General features: G+C 42.4%; 2 protein-coding genes across 3 annotated transcripts in view; one reads left to right on the top strand and one right to left on the bottom strand.

The window, feature by feature from the left end:
- RUNX1 (RUNX family transcription factor 1) overlaps nucleotides 1-22,802 on the top strand; it is a 180,190-nt gene that overhangs the window by 118,792 nt on the left and 38,596 nt on the right. For both annotated transcript variants that reach the window (XM_081859895.1, XM_081859894.1), the window contains exon 5: nucleotides 3,386-3,490. In XM_081859895.1, the coding sequence (XP_081716021.1) occupies nucleotides 3,386-3,490 (105 nt within the window). The remainder of the gene's footprint in view (nucleotides 1-3,385; nucleotides 3,491-22,802) is intronic.
- On the bottom strand, nucleotides 7,420-8,794 carry LOC309340835 (putative CENPB DNA-binding domain-containing protein 1). The gene is made up of 3 exons (XM_081859922.1): nucleotides 8,763-8,794; nucleotides 8,080-8,588; nucleotides 7,420-8,004 (listed from the first exon to the last, which is right to left on the bottom strand). Exons 2-3 carry the CDS (start codon nucleotides 8,560-8,562, stop codon nucleotides 7,711-7,713), a joined length of 777 nt encoding a protein of 258 aa, XP_081716048.1. The 5' UTR covers nucleotides 8,563-8,588; nucleotides 8,763-8,794; the 3' UTR covers nucleotides 7,420-7,710.

Here is a 22,802-nt window from a genome sequence, read left to right as displayed (position 1 = left end):
CACAGTATTTTGTGCAAGGGTGCCAGTTTGGCATAATCTCTATTTTAAAGCACTCAGTTCCTGGGAACTGTAGTTGGTTAAGAGGGTGCTTGGAATTGTAGCTCCATGAGGGTAAAGTATATGTCACAGAATTTTTCAGGGGAATCCATGTAGTTAAATGTATGATGTGTGGGCAGCTGAAGAAACCTTGTTGAGAAAATGGCTAAGCCTGCTAACAAAGCTCACACACACACACACACACACACACACACACACACACACACACACAATCTATCTACCTATCTAGCATTTGTATACCACTTATATGTTTTGGTAATAAGCAGTCTATAAAGATATGAAATAAATGTACACACTGTAATTCACAGGTGGGTAGCCTGTTGGCCCACAGGCCGCACTCTGCCTCCCCTGATGCCTCCTGAAGCTGCTTCACTCTTCCAGCCCCTCAAACTTCCTTCCTTTCTGTTTGTTCCTTCCATATTTCTCATGGCTTTTAAAAGTGTTCACTTTTAAGGCGGTGAAGGTCCTGTGTGAGTGCCTGGAGGCGGTTGGAGGATGGATGGCGGCTAATGGATTGAGGTTGAATCCTGACAAGACAGAAGTACTGTTTTTGGGGGACAGGGGGCGGGCTGGTGTGGAGGACTCCCTGGTCCTGAATGGGGTAACTGTGCCCCTGAAGGACCAGGTGCGCAGCCTGGGAGTCATTTTGGACTCACAGCTGTCCATGGAGGCGCAGGTCAATTCTGTATCCAGGGCAGCTGTCTACCAACTCCACCTGGTACGCAGGCTGAGACCCTACCTGCCCGCGGACTGTCTCGCCAGAGTGGTGCATGCTCTAGTTATCTCCCGCTTGGACTACTGCAATGCGCTCTACGTGGGGATACCTTTGAAGGTGACTCGGAAACTACAACTAATCCAGAATGCGGCAGCTAGACTGGTGACTGGGGGCAGCCGCCGAGACCACATAACACCGGTCTTGAAAGACCTACATTGGCTCTCAGTACGTTTCCGAGCACAATTCAAAGTGCTGGTGTTGACCTTTAAAGCCCTAAACGGCCTCGGCCCAGTATACCTGAAGGAGCGTCTCCACCCCCATCGTTCTGCCCGGACGCTGAGGTCCAGCACCGAGGGCCTTCTGGCGGTTCCCTCATTACGAGAAGCAAAGCTACAGGGAACCAGGCAGAGGGCCTTCTCGGTAGTGGCACCCGCCTTGTGGAACGCCCTCCCATCAGATGTCAAAGCGATAAATAACTACCTGACATTCAGAAGACATCTTAAGGCAGCCCTGTTCAGGGAAGTTTTTAATCTGTGATATTTTAGTGTATTTCTGGTTTTTATGGAAGCCGCCCAGAGTGGCTGGGGAAACCCAGCCAGATGGGCGGGGTACAAATAATAAATTATTATTATTATTATTATTCCAAACTCCCATAACAAGTGGCATTTTATTTAATTATTTTTTTAAAATAAAAATAAATGTAAATGCCCCTCTTCTATGATTTGAGGAAGATAAGTCTCCCTCCCTTCACAAGGTGTTCAATAACAAATTGGTAGGCTCCTGCTTCAATAAATTACTTTCACTTGCTTACTCTCAGTAGCTATTCTGGTTAGAGAGAGAGTGTGTGTATGTGTAATCTCATCAAACCGTATAGGGTTGCTAGATGCACAAAACCTGCATAGGGACTGGGAGTTCTAATCTGAGGTAGCCATGTTGAAGACTGAAGCAGGATGGTCTTTATCCAGAATTAGTTAATCCAGAATATTTCAGCTATTGCTGGCATGTGCCCCCTTGACAAATTTGCCCTGGGGGAATGCAGCCCTCATCAGCCCCACCCCACCCCCAGCTGCAATTTGCCACAGTGAATTGTTTTTTATAAGCACAAAGGTGACTACTACTTGCTACCATTTGTAAAAGGGAAATGACATTGCAGACCTATGTCGCATTATTGCCACAAGGAGAAATGAGCTAAATCTCATAAAGCACTTTTGTTCACAGTGCAGTGTGCACTTATCATTTTGATGGAAATTCTGGGCACGCTGCTGTGGCCTGGGCCTTTGGCTTTACAAATGTTACATAAATGGTAACTTATGCGGTGAGACAATGAGAATAGACTTGCCAGATTTGCCAGGTACAGGATTAAATATACTAACATAGAACCTTATTCAGTTTGCCCCAGGCATCAAGCCAAAGGAAGTTTTTAGTAAATTGGTCTTAAATTAGGTCTTTATCTCTTAAAAATTGAAATGAACAAAGAGCAAACTATTCCCACTATTTCAACAGCAGTGGTGGAGATACTTCCCTTCCCTCACCACCCCCTTCCTCAACTGATGGAGCATTATCTTAGACACTTTCCAGCCTTCCATCGACTCCAGAGACTCCCATCTGAATTTTAGGCTTGAATGAGTTATTAGTTCCGCTACTTCTGCTTCATAGGGTAGACCCATTGAAATGATTGAGACTTGAGTTAGGCATGACAGACCTCCACTGAGTTCAACTCTTCACATGACTATATCTGGATTGAGTGCATACTGTGCTAGGACTCCATTCATACGCAATGTGTGAATAGCTGTCGTCAAATCTACACACCAGTTAACAATGTGGTAGTATATAAGCAGTGAATTTAAAAAGTCCATCAAATAGAATTATCAGTAAGCAACAAGTGACACATATAGGTGTGTGCCTTTGTGGTCTTGTGGTTTATTTAGTTTGTGGTTAAAAGGTAGTCTTCTGTAAACATGAAATCGGGTCTTCCTTGGTTTGCTCTGCCATATTGTAACCACAAATCGTAACCACAGATCACTTTTCTGTGGATGGAATCCCACTGCCGTCCTGGTTGTCATGGAAGAGCTTTTGATCCTGCAGCACCCAAAATCCTAGAAAATTATCTGCATGGAACAGGGTGGAAGACAGTATGGGGAAGTGCAAGCTAGCAAACATTGCCTCCCCTGCTTTCTTCTTAATGGAGGTATTTGCTGGATCAAAAAGCCTTCTTACCATAAGCACAAGGGCAACAATTGGATTCCACCCTGTATATTTTTAAATAAAACTTTTTATATAGTTGTTTTTTTTAATGGAACATTTTCTTTCAACATTGCAATTTATAGGAAACTGACTTTCTGGAGTAAACCACAAAAAAGCATGAAACAGATTTGGTGTAAGAAATTGAGGCATCTGCTGTTCGATAGCATTTTATTTTATTTTTGAACTTGCTGAAACTTTTTAATGAAATACATTATTTACTGTATTTTATTTATTTATTTTTAAAAAATCAATCGGTCCTACCTCCACCTGCTGATCTGAATGTTCTTTCAAATAGTTTTCAATGTTTTTATAGCTCAAGGGTGACCAATATGAATCAGGTGTAAAAGTAAATGTCCTTTTCTGTTTCAGGGAAGAGCTTCACATTGACCATCACAGTCTTCACAAATCCTCCACAAGTAGCCACATACCACAGAGCCATCAAGATCACAGTGGATGGGCCTCGAGAACCAAGAAGTAAGTATTCAGATAACATGAAGTCCTAACCTAAAGACACAGAAATAGAATGAACACGGACACCATTCTATTTAATAAACTTTCAATCTGCTCTTACAATTAAATTTACTCAGGCTGTAATCCTGTGTACCTGGGTGGGTGCCTTGGGCCAACTGCAGTCCTTCAAGCCTTTATCTCAGGCTCTTGGGACTTCCCACACTAAATCCCCTCCCCAGCCCGAGCTCCTCTCTCCAGGCCATTCCTTTCACTGGCCTTGCTTCACACTCCCCTTGAGTGTTTCTGCCTGGCTAGAATGTGCCTTCTAACACTGAAAATGCCTTTTGTTTCCTGAAGGTGCAGCCAACTGTACAAAAGCGAAATTTTCATTTGTTGCCCCGCCCACTTTTGCCTCTGGCCCTGCCTCCCCTCACTGGCGTGTGACCTCCAGAAGATTCCCCAAAGGAAATGTGCCCCCCAGGCTGAAAAAAGTTCCCTGCCCCTGCTAGACACAGTTCTTTGGGAGATGGAACTCAATGGGGTCTTATTTCCAAGCGAACATGTGTAAAAACTGCACTGTTAAATCTGACTGGCTGCATTTTAGATCTCTAGCTATATGGTTTGGGGAAATCAGCTAGGAAGTTACACTGTTTTAAACCATACTTTCACTGCGAGGGAGGGGGGCTCCCCTAGGGATCTGTTTTTCATGGCTATTGATTTGGAAAGAGACAGTTGAAATGCCTTTTTGAAGAGAATGAACAGGGATAGTAGATGCAGAAATTGACAAAGGATGTGGGATTTCAAACACACCATGTATATTCTTCAGCATTTCATGCTCACTTTGGAATTTAGGAATTTTAATTTTAGAAACAAAATAGCCCTGTTCAGATTCCCCCCCCTTCCCCTCGAGGCTGGCAGATGGAACAGAGGTGAAAGGGGTGGGGGAGGCCGAAAAACGGCAACCAGTTGCTCTCGTGTGCAGCTTATTGTATCTCATGCCGGTTTGCAGCTTAAGAAAACAAGTAATTCTTGAAGGCAACACTTCAAGCAGGCAGATGGAATTTATTCCACTGAGGCGCAGATCTTCAGTCAAGTGACTGCCATATTTTTTTTCTTCCCATTTTTAACAATTAAGAATGAGCAAACAATATATGGTATCTCCAGGGATAAATTCAAAATACTCACATGAGCACAGTGTGTTCAGGAGGGGAAATTCCCCACCCCAAAGCCACCTCGTTGCTGAACTAATGCAATACGTTCCCTTCTCATTGCCCAAGGCAATAATTAACTTTACTGTAGAATACTCATATTTGTATTGAAATATCCTCTTGTATGCTGAGGTTTGTGGTTTCTTCTTATTCCCCACCCCGCCACACGCACACGCACATTTGGCAGAGGCAGTGTGGCTGTAGCAGAAGTCAAAACGGGAAGAACATAGAAACAAGTGCCCGTGGGAGGGAGAGCATTGCAAGTTAGGATTGAGTTTCAAATCAATTCTGTACATAAAAAAAAAACTCCTTTGTGTGAAATCATGGCAATCAGTAATACCGATAGAGCACTGGCACCGACTTTAACAGACCTGTGAAGACTTGATATATAATGTTCTTCATCGGTTTCGTTTTTACTAGTTCATCTTGCTAGCTTCAGACTGATGAATATTTCCTCTTTCTTTTCATGCAGTTTCCATCTAAGTGTTTGTCTGCATTTGGACTACGCAACTGTATATGTAATCTAGAGGATGTTTTTAAAATTAAGTCTCATAGTGCAACATTGTATTTTCCAAGCAAATTGCCATGATATTCAGCTGCCTTAAACATGCAGTACCCTGCCCCAACCCTGCTAGATACTTATGTGTGTGTTTGTGACTGCAGTAGTGTCATGGGTTCGTGCTTACAACGTCACTTATTATTTTTATATTTCTTTAGAGCATTTTTACACTGCTCCTCAGCCAAAAAAAACCTCCCAGAGTTGCTTGCATATAGTCAATTAAAACCAGACAGTCCTTGTCCATAGGATTACAATCTTAACACACACACACACAGAGAGAGAGAGAGAGAGAGAGAGAGAGAGAGAGAGAGAGAGAGGAAAAGAGGCAGGGAAGGAAGGGGGGGATAAAACTTAGGTACTAATTTTTAAACAGCTTTTATAATGACCAACTGGCACAGTTCAGGAGGTACCTGATCGAGCTGGTCTTTTGACAAAGCGGATGGAATGATTATGAATGGCTTACGAATACTGAGCTACATGTCTGTCCCCCACCCTTTAAAAACAATTTCCTATCTTCTTTCCAGTCCTGGAGCATATATGCATGCCCTTGTGGAGACACCTCACACCTGCCCCCATCAAACTCAATTTGCAGCAACAGTATAATTACTGGGCAAGGGATGGGTGACCCGTCATCGGCACAGGTTGTGCTACAGGCACATCCTGTGCATCATTGGGTACCTGTTGTGAGCTCCTTGATGAAGGGAAGAGGGTTAGGAGTAGCAGCATCCCTTCTCTTTTCCAGAGCTGGTCTGCTCCAGTCTGACCAGCATGCTTATACCACCTCTTAGAGTTTCCTCAGCAATAGCTATCCTGCTTGCAGAAGCTATCCATAGCATTGGATTTTAGGTTCAGCTAGTGATGAATTAGGCCTAGCAGTGCTTATACAGCATTGATAAAACAAACACCTGCTTTTCTTGTTGTTGCCTGGAAATGCACACTTCCTCATAGCTTTCATGCGCACACCCCTTCTTCTGTGATAAACCCATTAGTACTACCACTTGAAGACATTACCTAAAAAATACAGGAATGCCATAGGAGTGAAATTAATAATGGGTCTAAAAATGAGGGTCTCCAAATGAGCAGTGGGGTCTCAAAGAGTGGCTTTACATCCTCAATGTACCTTGTAATTATTGGATTGGATCCAGACAGTGTTATTCACACTTCAGTTCCATTAAAATCGTGACAACTTGCTCTATTGATTTGAATTGGAATGAAGCATGATTAACTTAGTATGGATCCATCCTGTTAATACTACTGCTGTGCTGCTACAACTGTGTGTGTGTGTGTGTGTGTGAGAGAGAGAGAGAGAGAGAGTGAGAGAGAGAGAGAGAGAGAATAGGCATGTTTCTACCTATATATTCTAGGAGCTCTTATACATTCTATACCAGGTATAGATTTATTAGGAGAGATGGTCCAAGAAACACAGTAAAATTATATCCCTTCTGGGCCCATCATGCTAGCTGTCTTCTTGGCAAACCAAGCTTTACGCTACCAAGAATGTCAACTTATAAGATTTCATATTTTTAAAAGCAGCATGGGGCTTCTTACAAAGCATGGGGCTGGCAATGAACACACTTTGTACTTTGACTCCCAAGTGGATTTTCACACAAGGATATGACATCTTGTCAAGTGATGGACAGGTGGGTTGCACCCACCCAACTGTCAAAATTGTTCTGCAGTATGGAAGATTGATAAAGACCAGAACCAAAAAAGTTACCCACCAATTCTTTTTTTTTTTTTAATATTTTTTATTAAGGATTTTCTTGTTTTACAGAAGTGTAGTGCCTCGTTTTTTGTTTTTTTTCCCTTCTTCTTCTTCCATGTAACGTTTTTACAAATCCGTTTCATTTGTTGAGGCATTAGGGGGAGAAGAAAACAGAAAGAAAAAAGAAAGGGGGGGTGGGGAGAGGGAGGATGGATGGGGGTGGGGTCGGGTGGCGGTGTTTCTATTATGTTTAATGTATGTAGAGTTTGGTGTCAGCGTTGCTTGTGTTGTTCACTTGTGTTCCTTTGGTGGTGAGAGAGGTTGGGGTTGGCTTAGGGTGTGATTGTTTGCTTGTGATTGGCTGTGGTGATCTTTGTTTTCGTGTGTGAGTGAGGTGGGTGGGTGTTTTGGATCAGGTTAGCCATATTGATTTGTATGCTGTTGGTGGATTATATAAAAGATATTAAATGTAGTAAGTACAGTGGTGCCCCACAAGACGAAATTAATTCGTTCCGCAATTTTTGTCGCCTAGCGAATTTTTCGTCTTGCGAAGCACGAAATCCCATAGGAATGCATTGAAAATCAATTAATGCGTTCCTATGGTCAAAAAAAGTCCAAACAAAGCCAAATTTGGTACAACAACAGTTTATTAACTGCTCTTTAAAGTCACACATACTGTAAAGAGCAGTTCAAAAATTGAAGGGAAAATAAATTAACTTTATAAACATGACAGAAAAACATTTAAAAATCAACAAAGTGTACAGTACATTTTCTAAGACTCTGGGGGACCACTCGAAGAAGGCTCCTCTTCCACTCTTTGCTTCTTGGTCAAGAACCTGTCCATAGTCTGCTGCTTTATCCGCCTTTTCAGCAGCTCCCTGAAAGACGACATGACCCTCGTATCATAAAAGTTCCCAGCGTCATGTGCCACGTGCTTCTCATGGTGGTGTAGATCTGCAAAAGTCTGCACCTCCTTCCACTTCTGGCAAATGTCCCTCAGTCTTTCGGAGGACAGCCGTTCCTCAGTTGCTTCCTCCTCTTCCAGTGAGGCCTGCTCCTGCGCAGCCTCTGCCTGCAGAACGTAGCCCTCCGTCGTCACAACCTCCAGGAACTCCGCTGCAAAGTCTTCAGCCGCAGGAACATCAGAACTGGCAGCCTCTCCATGCCTGACCACACTGTGGATGCCAGATCTTGTCTTGAACCGGTCAAACCAACCTCTGCTAGCCTTGAAGACTTCTGGCTCGGCTGAGGTTCCTGGCTGTTCCCGGATGAGGTCAGCGTGCAAGGCCTTGGCCTTCTCACAAATGACGGCCTCAGACACTGTGTCCCCTGCACGCTGCTTCTCTTCTATCCAGATGAGCAGCAACTTCTCGACCTCCTCCAGGACAGCTGGGCGGTTCTTCACGATCCTGGTGACTCCCTTGGCTGCATCAGTCGCCAGGATCTTCTCCCTCATCTTCAGGATGGTCCCGATGGTCGATGGGTTCCTGCCGTACTCCCTGGCGATGTCCGTCACACGCATTCCGCCGTCGTGCTTCCAGATGATCTCCTTCTTCATTTCCAGCGTCACCTTCTCCTTCTTCCTCTCGCCGGCCACCGCAGCAGCAGTCTTCTTGGGTCCCATGGCAGCACAGCTCCTACCTTCGTAAACTCAGAAACAGAAAAAAAAATCAGTGATGTGCTTCAAACCCAAAAAATACAAAAGCAGCCAGCCACCCACCACACAGAAATTAAAACCCAGAACCAAGGCCTTGAATCCCAAGCACCCCAACCCCAAATCCAAAATCCAAAAACCCCCAAAAAAGTTTTAAAAGTTTAGCTTACCAAATGGATGAAAGAGAAGTTCTGGAAAAGCTTCAACAATCAACCACCGACGTCCTCAGAAACCTCAAATGGCTGCAAAATAAGTTTAGGAAAAGCTTCAAAAATCACCAATGTCTTCAAAAACCTCAACTGCTCCCACAGACACGCACCAACCCACCCACAACACAGAAATTGCAAACCCCTCCCCAACTGCTCCCCCAGCCCCTCCCCAACTGCTGCAAACCCCTCCCCAACTGCTTCCCCACCCAGACAAAAAAAAATTTCAAAAAATAACAACATGGCCAGCACTCAGAAATTCAAACTCAGAAAATTTTTCAAAAAAAATCAACCTGGCCCAGTGGTCACAGAAAATCATAAAAATTCCCAAAAAAGGCCCACAAGCCCCCAGATTATCGCAAACCCCTTCCCAACACCAAGTCCTTGAATCCCAAACACCCCAACCCAAAATCCAAAACCCCCCAAAAAAGTTTTAAAAGTTTAACTTACCAAATGGATGAAAGAGAAGTTCTGGAAAAGTTCTGGAAAAGTTTTGGAAAATCTTCAAAAGTGAGCAAAGTCTGAGAAAAGGCTACCAAACCACGTGCTAACAGTTGCTCCTCGAAGTCAAGTCGCAACTGCAGCTGCTCAAGCTAAGCACCCTTGGTTTTAACGGTTTTTACACAAAGGAAACAAAGTCGCGAGACGTTTTCGTTTTGCGAAGCAAGCCCATAGGGGAATTCGTCTTGCGAGGCAAATCGCGGGCGAAAAAACCTTTCGTCTAGCGAGTTTTTTGTCTTGCGAGGCATTCGTCTTGCGGGGCACTACTGTATATAGTCTTATGAAACAAATATTACTCCCCCCAAAAAACAACAACACCCAGCTGCGTAGTTTTTAGGAAGCACTTGAGCTTTAAAATATTGGGGGAAGAAAGACTGAAGGGACACTGAGCTTACTAATATTTTGAAATCACTAGTAGTTATCCATTAGCAGCCTATTTTCTTTCCTCAGTGAAACACATCTAAATATAGAACTACACAGAAAATAAGGATGGCAGTGATAGAGATCTTACTTTATGGTTTCTAAAACGAACATTCAATTTATGATATCTTTTATTTTCCATTGTAGAGGCATCTGAAACTTGCATTCATTAAATAAATTCTGGTGGAGCGTTTGCCAAAAAGACTTAAAAGGTTATTTTCCATGGTGGTGAGCTTATGAATCACAAACCAAAGTTGCTTTTCTATGAGCCAGTTCTTTGAAGAAAATCATTACCTAGATCAAGAAATGTAGTAGACGTACAAGGATTCTTAAATTAGCTACTTTCCCCAAGGCTATTTCAGTTATTGTATTTTTCAATGAACAAATAATGTATTTTCCCTCTTTTGAGTGTGTCTTTAAATGCTTCTCTGCCATTTGAGGATAAGGCTATCAATAGCTGCTAGTGCTAGCCCTATATCAGAGGCAGATTATCTCAGAATACGATTTGCTGAGGATCATGAGTGGGAGAGAACTTCTGATTTCATGTAGTGCTTGTGAGGCTTCCATAGATTTCTAGTTGGCCACTTTGGGAACAGAATGTTGAACTAGAATAAGCCTTTGGTTTGCTCCAGGAGGGCTCTCATGTTCTTATTGTTTTAAACTAGGCTTCCTCAAAATCGGCCCTCCAGATGTTTTTTGGCCTACAACTCCAATGATCCCTAGCTGGTCAGGGATGATGAGAATTGTAGTCTCGAAACATCTGGAGAGCTGAGTTTGAGGAAGCCTGTTTTAAACACTACAATTATAAACCTATGATCCATTAATTTTTTCCTTATGGAAATCAAGCCATGGCCAAATTTCTACTCAGAGATGTGTCCTACTGAGGGTGCCCAAGAGAGGTGTGGGGAAAGAAATATGCACCCACCATCTGCAGGTTATGGTGGTGGTATGTGCATTGAATTGATTATCAGTTCTGTAGGCTGTGTGTGTGTGTTAGTACAAAGTGCCACTATGTGAAGACCCCACCAACAGTGCTCTGAACTGACAGCATTGTTCATTGGGCAAGGAGAAGAGGGGGGGACACACACATACACATACACATACACATACACATACACATACACACACTCACTCTCTCACACACACACCCTTCCTATCAAAAGGGCAGGACTCAGTAAAATAAAAAGCAGCAAACCTCTGTGCACTGAGATCTGAACTCCTTGAATAATGTCCCCTCCAGTGTGTGCTCGGCATTAAGAAGATTCATAAGCCCTTTCCTGAAATTGCTCCTCCCATTTTGAGTAGGTAGCTGTAGCACCACAGAATGGAAAGAGTGTTTCTCTGTCCTCAGTGCTTCCCTCACTGGCAGCCAGTGAGTAAACAGCCTGGCTCAAATACAGGAACTACAGACAAAGAAACTTTGTGGTAGCAAATGGGTAAGGGTTGTAGCAGGTGGGGGAGGGGAAGAGAAGGTGTAAGATTACACAGCTTGGATTGCTACCAGAGGGGACCTATTTCCACCACCTTATTGTTAGTTTTTGCCTCTCAATTTGCATTTCTCTTTCTTTTGCCTTCATGGTGGAACACGGGAATGCAGGTGGTCAGGCCACTTAGGGCTTTACAGGGCAGCTGCAGCAGCACACTGAAATAAGCTTTGGAAGGGGTAGATCTGCACCACACATTTAAAGTGCATGACTTCCCCCAAAGAATACTAGGAACTGTGATTTGTTAAGGATGTCAGGGATTGTAGCGCTGTGAGGTGGGGTGTCCTGAGCCCCAGACCTGCCTGGCGGCAAGTCAGTATGTCAAGTCCAAAACTCAACAGTCAGGAAACAGGGTCCAGGGTCAATCCACATCAGCAAAGTCCAGAATATGCAGTCCAAGGTCAACAGTAATCAGGAAACCCAGTCCAAAGTCAACCCCAAAGCACAGTCCCATGGTTGTCCAGGAGCATTCAAGCCAAGGTCCATCAACCTGAGCAGTTGAGCAGACACAGCCCCTCAGCTCTGCTTCCCTTTTATACTTTGCCTGCTGATTACAGCATCTGGGCTTGACGAGGTATGCGGCCCTCACCTGTTCAGAGTCTACTCCAGCTGAGGAATCACACACCACCTCCCAGAGCTAACTAGCCCCACTTGGCCAGTTAGGGAGCTGTGAGTCCTTGCCTGCCTCAGCCTCCTAGAGCACCCCTTCCACTGCTCCCTATGACTCAGAGCCTGCCGTGTTTATGGAGAAAGGGGCCCTTCTGGCTCTGGTGATGGCTTCTGCTGCTTCCTGTACACTGACTGCCGTCCCCTCACTATCCTCCATCACCCTGTGAGTACTTCCTTCTCCATCCCCAGTTTGCCCTGGTCTCTCCCAGTCCCAAATTCACCCTTGATTGGATCCTCTTCCTCCTTCCTGTAATCCTGCCAGTTCCCGACACGGTTTCCAGAATTCAACTGGGGGTGAGGAAGTCATGTGCTTTGAATGTGCAATTGCGTGTTCTTCAGATGTATGACATGGATCTTCCAAAAGACTAATCTCATAGGCCTCTAAGACAAATGGGTCAGAAATTGTAAGATGTTTATGTGTTGACAAAATGAAAATTAGTAATGCCAGCTAAATATAAAAGTTATGGCTTTTGAACCTACTACTGCTACTACTACTACTACTACACATACATGCATGTGGCATTCTGGGCTGGTTTTTGTTACCTGCTGGCTGTATCTTTTCGATCGAGCCGCTGACAGTTTTGGTTGACCACACCACTTCACTGTTGAAAGTTAATACTGTTTGACTCATTCTGTGCTGTTCGCATCAAGCCAAAGAAAACAAGGGGAAGAATAATCTGCCTGTGTGCAGTTTGGAAACTTCTCAGAGACTCTGCATGCAAAGCACTATATAGTAGCTTACTATATCTCTTTGCAAGCTGCAGAGGAAAAGGAGGAAGCAAACAGCATAGCATGCGTAAGACTATGCAGCACCATGGACGACATGAGAGGGTGCAGGGAACTGCAAGAATACTTGTATGTAACAAACTGTTAGTACAATGGAGAGACTGTTAAGGAAGTTAAAGGGGGGGGAATACTAAGCCATTCCAGTTTCGACATGCAGAGATGTTTATTTCAGAGGCAGGGGGAGTTGCTCATTTTATCACAAGTGGGTTATTTTGGTTCACGTTGTAAGAGTAAACATTCAAGCAAGGGAAAATCCACTTTTCCTTCCACCACCCCATTTGTTAAGCAAAGTTTTGATGACTCAGGGCATGAGCAATGGCATAGAGGGCCTTTTCATTGGTAGAGTGAGTCGCTTTAGTTACTAGTGGCTGTTTTTAACTCTCAAAAGACAGTTTGGAAATGAAATGGGTTCATTATATTTCTGGGAACACCCCATTACAAATTTACTATAGTGACTGACTTCAGTGGCCATGATCCAGAGATTCTGTTTTGCATGTAAAGACAGACTTCCATAGGTGGGGCAGCTGTTTGCCAGCAGTTTGTGAAGAAAATCAAGCAGTATACAGAAGCCATTCTGCATGCAGAATGCTGCTAACTGTACACATAGATTGAGAAGGGCTGTAAAGATTTTAAAACTTTCTTAAAGCTAAGTTAAATTCTTGCGTGGAATTCTTGCTCATGAATGTTGTCAATATTCTATTGCTACTATTGCTGTTTAACATTTACTTTGTGTCCACTAGGGATGGACAAATCAGATTTTTAATTTCATGTGTTCATAAATCAATTTCATCCTGTTTCTGCATTAATCTACAGGGTTCCCCCCCCCAAAAAAAATGTACCAAGATATACATTATTTTTGTATGCAGTATCTTAACATTATCTTTGAACACCTTTAAATTTAAAATAAACATTTTTGTATGCATTTTGGTACATTTTTAAAGCTGAAATCTAAAATCTGTCTCAAAATTCAGAGAAGTGCAAAAACTGTAAGATACCTGTATTCTGTTCCACATATTAGTCTGAGAAGTGTAAATCAGGTCAGCTTGCTTAAAAATGGGGTTCAAGCAAAATCTTCAAGTATCTCTAATGTCAATGCAGCACTAGGCACAATATGGCAAAATGAATACAGATTCTGCCCAGGAGACTTAAACAGTCCCCATTTGTCTCAGAAGATAGAGGTGGAAAGAGAGATTCAGAAATGCCAAATATACTTAGTTAGGTAAGCCCCGCCCTGCATAATCAATCACATGATGCTGTGCACTATTTGAATGGCAATGCCTCTTGAATATTTTATTGGGGGGCACGGGGACAAAGAGACTTCAGCCCATAGGGGTTGGCTCCTATGAGGCACACTTTTTCTAATGCTCTGGTAAAAGGAATACATTTATTACGAAAAGAACCCCTCAAGTGATGCTAGCAAGCATGCTTCACACCAAAGGCGATTGAAAAGGCACTCCAGAATCACCAGCCAATCAGAGCTGAGGGGAGAAATTCTCAATGCTTTTTGCCAGATTAATTTTTTTCTATGGCAGTAATGGTCCCCTTTGCAAACTCTGAAGCACAAGTTTAATGTATTAGGAGCAAGGAAAGCAGCACCCTTCCCTTGAGACATCTGGCTCTCCTCATTTAAGTGTTTTCTTAACAGACTGCTTCTTCCACACTTACTTTGCTTTTGCATGTCCTCAAACAAACTTGTTTTTGGTGAGTGCTGGAAGATAGAACATGTAAATAAAGGAAGGTTTTTCCTAAACCCTTCACATTCTGGCTGGCATTAGTCTTCGCTTTAAAAGTTCTTTTAAAAAGAATTCCTATGTGCCTGTTTTACATTACTTTTACCGTATTGGCCCGAATATAAGCCGCACCAGCAAATAAGCCTTATCTTTAAAATTCATGGGGGGGTAAGAGAAAAAAATACAGTACCCTAATATAAGCCGCTCCCTTAAAACTGTGTTGTGCTGGTGGTCCTAGGAGCTACGTGCTGCCGTGGCACCCGCCATCTTGCCTCACCAGAAGTCCTGTAAAAGCCAATTTTTGTAAGGTCACAAATTTAAGCCGCACTTTAACTTTTCACAGTCAGAATTTGTGGGGAAAGTGCGGCTTATATTCAGGCCAATATGGTACTTCAGTGGGCAGGCTTATCTCCAAACAAGAACTTATGAAGTAAGCCACTTTTTCTAAACAAGGAAGTTACACGTTTCTGTGTACAGAAATGTGTGTATCCACAACTTGGGTGTACACCTCCAGGACCCTTCACACATAACAATCAGTGCCGGATTTACATATAAGCTAAACAGGCTATAGCTTAGGGCCCCACTCTCTTGGGTCCCCCAAAAAATTTAAATGAAAAAAACAATTGCATGTACATTTCCCAAAAAATAAGATAAAAAACAAATAAAATAAAACCTACATACGGGTTGAGCTAAATAATTATTTCACTATTAATATACTTCTTCCTAATTGTATTTCACTATTAATATACTTCTTAATTGTATTTCAGTTCAACAATTATTTTGATAAAATACATATTTTGTTACGTGCAAATATAAATTACCATACAGCATATATTAAACACAAAAAGCAGCGACAATTTTTTGTTGACAAAGGACAGCTAGACATATAAAGGGCCCCATTACTTTCAGTAGCTTAGGGCCTCATCAAACCTAAATCTGGCCCTGATAAGAGTGATCAGTTTTAGGGGTTGGCATGTGCATTCCACATGACACCTGGTATCCTGTGCCTCATTAGAGAACCTGCCTTTTTAAGGATTCCCAATTGCGTGTTATAAATAAGACTCTTGTTTTTGCTGGACTAGACTGACATGTCTACCCCTCTGAAAGTTCTGCACACCTAGTTTGTTTATGTGGAGGCTTTTCCAGAAGTGATGCTGAATGAGTTAAGGAGCTGAGAATAAGGATGATGGTGCAATATTTCTCCCTCATCTATGCATGCTGTTCATTGTCATGGGTCAAGACTCCTGTTGTTCAATGGAGAAGCCTGCAATCCCAAATGCTGCTTATTTGCCTGTTGGAGTTGGGGACAGCAAAATAAAGGCAGCTGTGGAAAATATTGATTTGATATGGTAAAGGCATAGGTTTGCATAAATAGCAAGATATGACATTTTGTACTAAAATTCTAAAAAAAATCTTATCATCATGATCATCATGATCATCATCATCTCAGCAGTCATTAGCTTATAGTGCATTTGGATTAAAAAGAATACCAAGGAATATATTTCCAGCCCCATCCACCCTAAGGCTTCTTTCATTAATGTGAAACATTTTGTTTAGGCTGTGATCCGTTACACACTTGCTTGGGAGTAAGTTCCATTAAACAGTATGGGTTATTTCTGAGGAAACATGTACAGAATTACATTGCATGTTGATAAAATATAGGATGACGTGAGAAATATTACTTAACCCACTGACACTTTGTTTCAGTTTTAAATTCACATTCTGTTTTTGTGAGGATCAATTAATTAAAATGATTCATTGCTTCATATGTGGAAAACGTTGTACGTAGATTCAGTAAAAACATAGAATTGTAGAGTTAGAAGGGACCACAAAGGTCATTTGGCCCAACCCTAGTTTAAGCTTGTGACAATCCTTTGCTGTAGGTCAGGCTAAAAATGTGTCACTGGGCAAAAACCAGGCCCCCAGATTCATAGATTCGTGATGGTTTGAAATGGGGGCTCCTAAGTTTGGGCTCTTAAGTAATACTTGGAATGTAGTTGCTAATATCTTTCATTTTGTAGGTGTTAACTATTCACATACATACAGCCACTTCATTCGTTATAATTTTGCAGATCCATATGAATGAATGGGGTTTTTTTTCCACACACTAAGTTAGATCTTACCCCTTAATTGCTATCAAAAAGGGAACTGCTTTAACTCTTGGAAGCACTGGTAACTGCAAGAAAATTAGACTTCCGGGTTGGCGCCATCGCCGAATGGCGGACTCCCTCCGAGCTCCGGAGGGAGCCTGCTCGGCAGGGGCTGGGTTCTACCGCGCCGGCGACGCAGGGACCCTCAAAAACCATGGGCGCTGAAACCCATGGGCATGGTGACTCGGCGGGCACCGTTTGCGCCCCCCCCCGACCACGCGAAGGAGCCTTTTTAAAGGCTACGGAGCGGGTGACAGGGGGTGGTGGTGCTGTGAGTCCTCCGCTTCCCCTGCCGAGTGAAGCCGCATGCCATTTGGCGGAGAGCGCTGACTTCTTCCATTGAAAATCTGGACTCAAAAGAATAACCCGTGAGTAATTGGAACTTGGATTAAAAAGGGGAACAAATTTTTTCTTAAATTCGGAGCGAGCGGGGGAGGTGCAAAAAGGAAGTCAGCCTCCCCCCTGTTGTAGAGGAGCTAAAGCAAAGGACCTGACAACTAAGATCGAGTGCAACCTTTTTCTTTGATAAAGTTATTAATTTCGCGATGGAAAATTTAAAGCTGGGCTGGAGGAGAAAAGTGGAATGTGAATTAAAATACAACCCCCCCCCCCGAAAAACCCCGGGAGCGATCCGTGAGAGCGCCGGGAGAGGAGAAATAGAGGTTTTGACAGCTGTCAAAGGAGCTGCCAAAACCGAAGAACAAAAAGAGAACTTTGTTACGAGGACTTTGCTGGTTACATTTGTTATAAATTGGATATAAACTGTTTAAAACAAGGAATAATAAGTTACTTTGACTGGTGGGTGTGATCGGGAAGGAAACTGAGTTATTATAATCCCTCTAGCGGAGCTGTGGGTCATTACAAGTATTGCTGGCATGGAATTTGAATCGGACTTTTTATCTCCTGGGAAACTGCAGAAATGGAACACTATTTTGTCTACAGAGGTCTACACACTAAAGGAGACAATAGATTTATCTATTGAAGAATGGAAGGGACTTGACGTAATGTTTTGTTCCTGAATAACAAAGCCTCTGTAGAGGAATTACAAGCTTTTTGGAATTAGAACATTTGTGCAGGAGAGCAGGGGGGGAAAAAAAGAGGAGAAGAGAGAACAACAAGAACAACAAGAATAACAAGAACTGGATAAAGTTGGAAGATAGACCCCTTCCAAGATTGGACATTCGAAATCAAAGATGACCAAAAGACGGTAAAGACTATTAAAAAGTCGGCAAAGCGGACTGGTGAAGGACTATGGCTTAGATGTGGGAGCTCCAGAGACTTCTGGGTTAGCGCGAACGGCTAATGGCGGATTCCCTCCGAGCTCCGGAGGGAATCGGCTCTACTGAAGACGGGTCTTGCCGTGCCGGCGACACGGGGACCCTCAGAAACCGCAGGCGCGGAAGCCTGCGGACTTGGTGACTCGGTGGGCACCTTAAGCGCCCTCCCCGACCCACGAAGAGCCTTTTTAAAGGCTACGGAGAGGGTACGGAGAGTGGCGTGGTGCTGAGAGTAGACCGCTACTTCAGTGGAGCGAAGCCGCAAGCCATGGCCGGAGAGCGCTGACTTTCTTCCCAAAATTTGGACTGGATAACAAAGGACCCGTGAGTAGTGGAATTTGGACTATAAAAAAATTTTATCCTTTGAATTCGGCACGACCGGGGGATGTGTTAAAGGGAAGTCCGCACCCCCTCTACTTATAGACGATTTAAAGCAAGGAACGGAGAATTAAGGCGGAATGAATACTGTTTTGATGATTTAAAAGTTTTTCACAAATTTGATAGAAGAAGAATTTGTGCTGGAGAGAAAGGGAACTTTGGAACTTTGTGTGTAATCCCCCCCAAAAAACCCGGGAGTGTCCTATTTGGGTGCCGGAGGAAGAAATGAAAGGAGTTTGACAGCTGTCAAAGAAGCTGTCAAACGGGCGGACAAAGAATTTTGTTATTTAACAACTCTGGGAATTAAAGGTGATACATTTGAACTGAGGCGATTGGAAACAAAGTATTGATAATAACAAAGTAACAGATTATTGGAAAAGGACTACTAAATAACTGAAAGCCCCCTAGGGGGAATTAGTGACATTACAATGGCTGCAGAGGGAAAATTACTGGCGGAGATAGAAAAAATGTTCTTTCTCGTGGGAATCCTGCAGGAGCAGAGTATGGTTTTGAGTAAAGTTTTTATGACCTTGAATTCTGAAACAAACAACTCTGCTGAATGCACAAAGGAGACGCATGACAAAAACTCTGCAGCTGAGCAGGAAGAGATGCCTTTGGAATTGACAGAGAAGAAAGAAGGAGTTCAGACACTACAAGTGGAAAATATCAACCAAGAATCTGCATTGTTAGAGTATGAGCAAGAAGACCTTTGGATTACAAACCTGCGAAAGATGAGAAAGAAGAAGAGGGAAGTCCCTGGAGTACTTGGAATATTAAAACTAAAAAGAATAAAGCAACATGATTGGGACTTTCCTCTTGAGTATGGAAGACTAGATGGTCCTTCGCAGCAAACACTCTTTAACATTCTGGATGAAAGAAAATATGATGTGACTCTGACTGAACTCCTTCGGGGTCTTAGGACCAACAAAGAGGATTACCAATATAGTTGGCAGAGAGGGACTGACAGAGAATCAGACGCCTCGGACGTGAGGAATCCGGGCTAAGAACTATTTTTTGTTTGTTTTCTGGACATTTGTCTGGGAAGGGACAGAAACCGGGGCGGGGGGGGAGAGAGAATAGAACTATAAAATGTTATGATTTGTTTTACTTGGTCAATGTGACCTATAATTAATATAATAAAGGGAAAAATTGTGGAAGGGAAGTTAGATCGACCTTAAAAAAAAAAGAAATTAATGATTATAAGAGAATTGGATAAGTTGAATATAGATAAACAAAAAGAATTTAATTTTTAAAAACAATATGAATATGTTTAAGAGGTTAGGTAAGAACTTGCTGAATTAATTTTGGAACTGGGATGTAAGAGGAGGGGGTGGGGGGAAGTCAATGAAAGTGGGTAAAGAAAATTAGGGTATGTAATTGTATTTGTGTGTTTGTGTGTTTTTGTCTTTGTGTTTTGTTTTTTTTATATAAAATGTAAAAACCCAATAAAAATTATTTTAAAAAAAAAATAGATGTGGGAGCTCCAGGACGACAGTAGACATTGACGGACATTGGGAACGCAACCGGGAAAGGGGGGAGGGAAATTTGGAATCCAAAGGGTGTTAAATTACATTTTATTCTTTTTTCTATTTTTTTATGTTAATCTGTATTGTATACTAAAGAGGGGAACTCGTGGAAGGGAACAGGTCGATTTAGGGGATGGGAAAATATTTTTTAAATTGGGTTAATGATAATAACTTTAAAACTTGGGGTAAGAATTTGCTGAATCTATTTGAAAGAACTGGAATACAAGAGGGGGAGGGGAGGGGAAGTCCTGGAAAGATGACATTGAAAATAAGGCCTTAAATTTGGATGTTTTTCTTTTCTGTTATATTTGAAATTTTTTAATAAATATTATTTTTTAAAAAAAGAAAATTAGTATCTACTGGACTGCATCATGTGTATACAACATCCTATGCAGAAATATGATGTGTGATGAAAATGATGTGCAGATGTCACATGTGAGGATGACCATGTGGATTTATTTCTTTATTTCATTTGCAGGCTAATAACCTGCAGCCAATCTCTTGTTCATGTGCAAAAAAACCAAAAGAACCAGCATGAGTGATCCTGTGTAGAGGACCTAGACTCTTCATTGATCACAACATTCACAAACAAGTGCTTTTCTGTAGCATGAAGTGGTTCTAATCTAACATGAAGAGAATTGGCAACAATCGGTGCTATAAAAAGACAACAACCAGGTCTACTGACCATTTAATTAATTACATGTATTATTCTAATAGATTTCAGTAGATTTTTTTATTATTATCATTAAACATCTTGCCAGAAAAATAACAGTCCTCAAAGTCATGCTGAAAACCACACAGAATAACAACTGACGAAAATATGAAAATATGAAAATATGAAAGGAAGGCATCTCACAGACGTGTTAAATTGGATGCATAAATAGTTCTGAACTGAACTTCTAATGACAACTGTATCTTATATGTATTGTTAGATCTGCCAGGCGTTACTCTGGAATCAAGATTCTGACCTCAAGGCGTTCAAGCCACGAGGCTGAAAATAATCACCACGTCGATGACATTTTACATATGTACACAGCTTGCACGACTCCAAGTGTTTGCATTCGAGCCGAGTGTCTTGAATCCAAGTTTGAATTTGCATTACTGACAAATGAAAGAAAGGCTTTTGCATTTGAACTATAAAAAAGCATTAGATAAAAGTATTTTTCTTTTTATCTTTTTAACAAGAGCAGGAGGGAAGTGGAGTGGAGTGGGTGTAAAAGATACAATCACTTCTCAAGTCCTGTGCTCCCCTCCCCTTTCCATTCCTGTGATAATTTATAACTCAGTGTGGAATCCGAGACACAGTGAGCTGTGCCAAAGGATCTGGCAGGAGGAAGAAGAGACGAGTTGCTCAGATTTGGAACATCAGCACAAGTTATAAAATTTAATTTTAGCTACTAGGCACTACTTTTAAGTGTGTGTTTTCCTCTTAGAACTCTCCTTTAAAAAAAAAAAAAAGCCCAGTGTCCTCATGAAAATGCTTTCAGGGCTGTGTGGAATAGTGTTCTGTAGAGCAGGAGACACGTTTGACTTTTTCAGACAGGGCTAGATATTCATTTGATGACCCACCTCAGGTGAAAATAAATGGCAATTATGTGTTCAGATTTTATTTAATACCCCAAGGAACAAAAGAATGAGATGCAAGAGGCTTTTGTTGTGGATTTTGTTGCCCACAGCACACACAGTCTATGTGATGTGTTTGGAGAGGTTCCTTTCTGTAAGAGTTTCCATCACTAAAACTGCAGGGGCTATCTCCTAAAGAAGAAGAATTCCTTCAAAAGGAAGACTTACTCATTGCAGTAAGTAAATAGAATCAGTTTAGGGAAAGGAGTGGAGTAGAATTATTATTTTTTTAAGGCTTAGCAGCATCAGAGATGCAGCCGTTTTCACTCTTTTCAGACAAAATAAAAAGGAATTGGTTGAAAGAAATAGAGCAAGGCGGAAAGAATTCCATATTTGGGTAGAAGATTTGCTAATGTCCTGCCTTTTGTGAGTCTCTTGATGTCAGCTGATATGTTCACCCCATCCCAAGTGTGACAGTATGCGTGCATCATTCCAGCACCAGCTCCTTTTCCTGAGTGCTGCTAGGATATTGTCTAACTGCACTGGTACAGAGATGAATCACTCACCAATAAGGAAAGTGGAAATGTTGTTCAACAAATATGTTTTTTTTTTTTACATTGCAATAAGTAAAGGTAAAGGTAAAGGGACCCCTGACCATTATGTCCAGTCGCGGACGACTCTGGGGTTGAGGCGCTTATCTTGCTTTACTGGCCGAGGGAGCCGGCATACAGCTTCCAGGTCATGTGGCCAGCATGACTAAGCCGTGTCTGGCAAACCAAAGCAGTGCACGGAAACGCTGTTTACCTTCCCGCTGGAGTGGTACCTATTTATCTACTTGCACTTTGACGTGCTTTCGAACTGCTAGGTGGGCGGGAGCAGGGACCGAACAACGGGATCTCACCCCGTTGCAGAGATTCGAACCGCCGACCTTCTGATCGGCAAGCCCTAGGCTCTGTGGTTTAATGCACAGCGCCACCCGCGTACCGCATACAATAAGTACATACTTCCAAGTTGGATTTCCCACAAGCACATTGTCCCATGGGCGTAGAGCAGCTTCTACCAAGAGGCAACCTCTGGCCCCTCTGATGTTCCTCAGGATCCATGAAGGAAGTTAACAGAGGGCTGAACTGTACTATAATCTTTCTGAGCTTAGGAAGACAAGACAGGATGCCTTTACTCATTAGTCTTCAGTCATTGCTCTGCAGACAGAAGGTCTCAGTTTCAGTCCTTGCCATCTCTGGTTTAAAAAAAATATCAGGAAGCACGTGATGAGTAAGACTGTATTGACTAGTTGGATGAGTTATCTGACCAGGCATATGGCATCTTCCCATGCTCTCTGGGTCTGCATTCCCTCACAGTGTAATAATTATGTAGAACATGAGCAAACTGCAGTTGCGTGTACATAAACAACATTGTGGTGTGTGTTGAAGATCTCAGTTCCAATCCACGTAAATATTCAGATCCTATTGAAACCAATCGGGTTTGAGTTGAGTTGAGCCCTTCATATTTGTAGTAAATAT

This window comes from Podarcis erhardii (assembly GCF_964252035.2).
Source record: "Podarcis erhardii genome assembly, chromosome: 4".
Taxonomy (NCBI): domain Eukaryota; kingdom Metazoa; phylum Chordata; class Lepidosauria; order Squamata; family Lacertidae; genus Podarcis; species Podarcis erhardii.
This window is presented reverse-complemented; position numbering and strand designations above follow the sequence as displayed.

Bases quoted from the DNA above. Each gene is read 5' to 3' on its own strand.
- LOC309340835 (XM_081859922.1), bottom strand. From the start codon at position 8,562: ATGGGACCCAAGAAGACTGCTGCTGCGGTGGCCGGCGAGAGGAAGAAG. The intron at 8,005-8,079 runs GTTCCTGCGGCT...CTGCAGGCAGAG, and splicing joins GAGAGGCTGCCAGTTCTGAT to GCTGCGCAGGAGCAGGCCTC.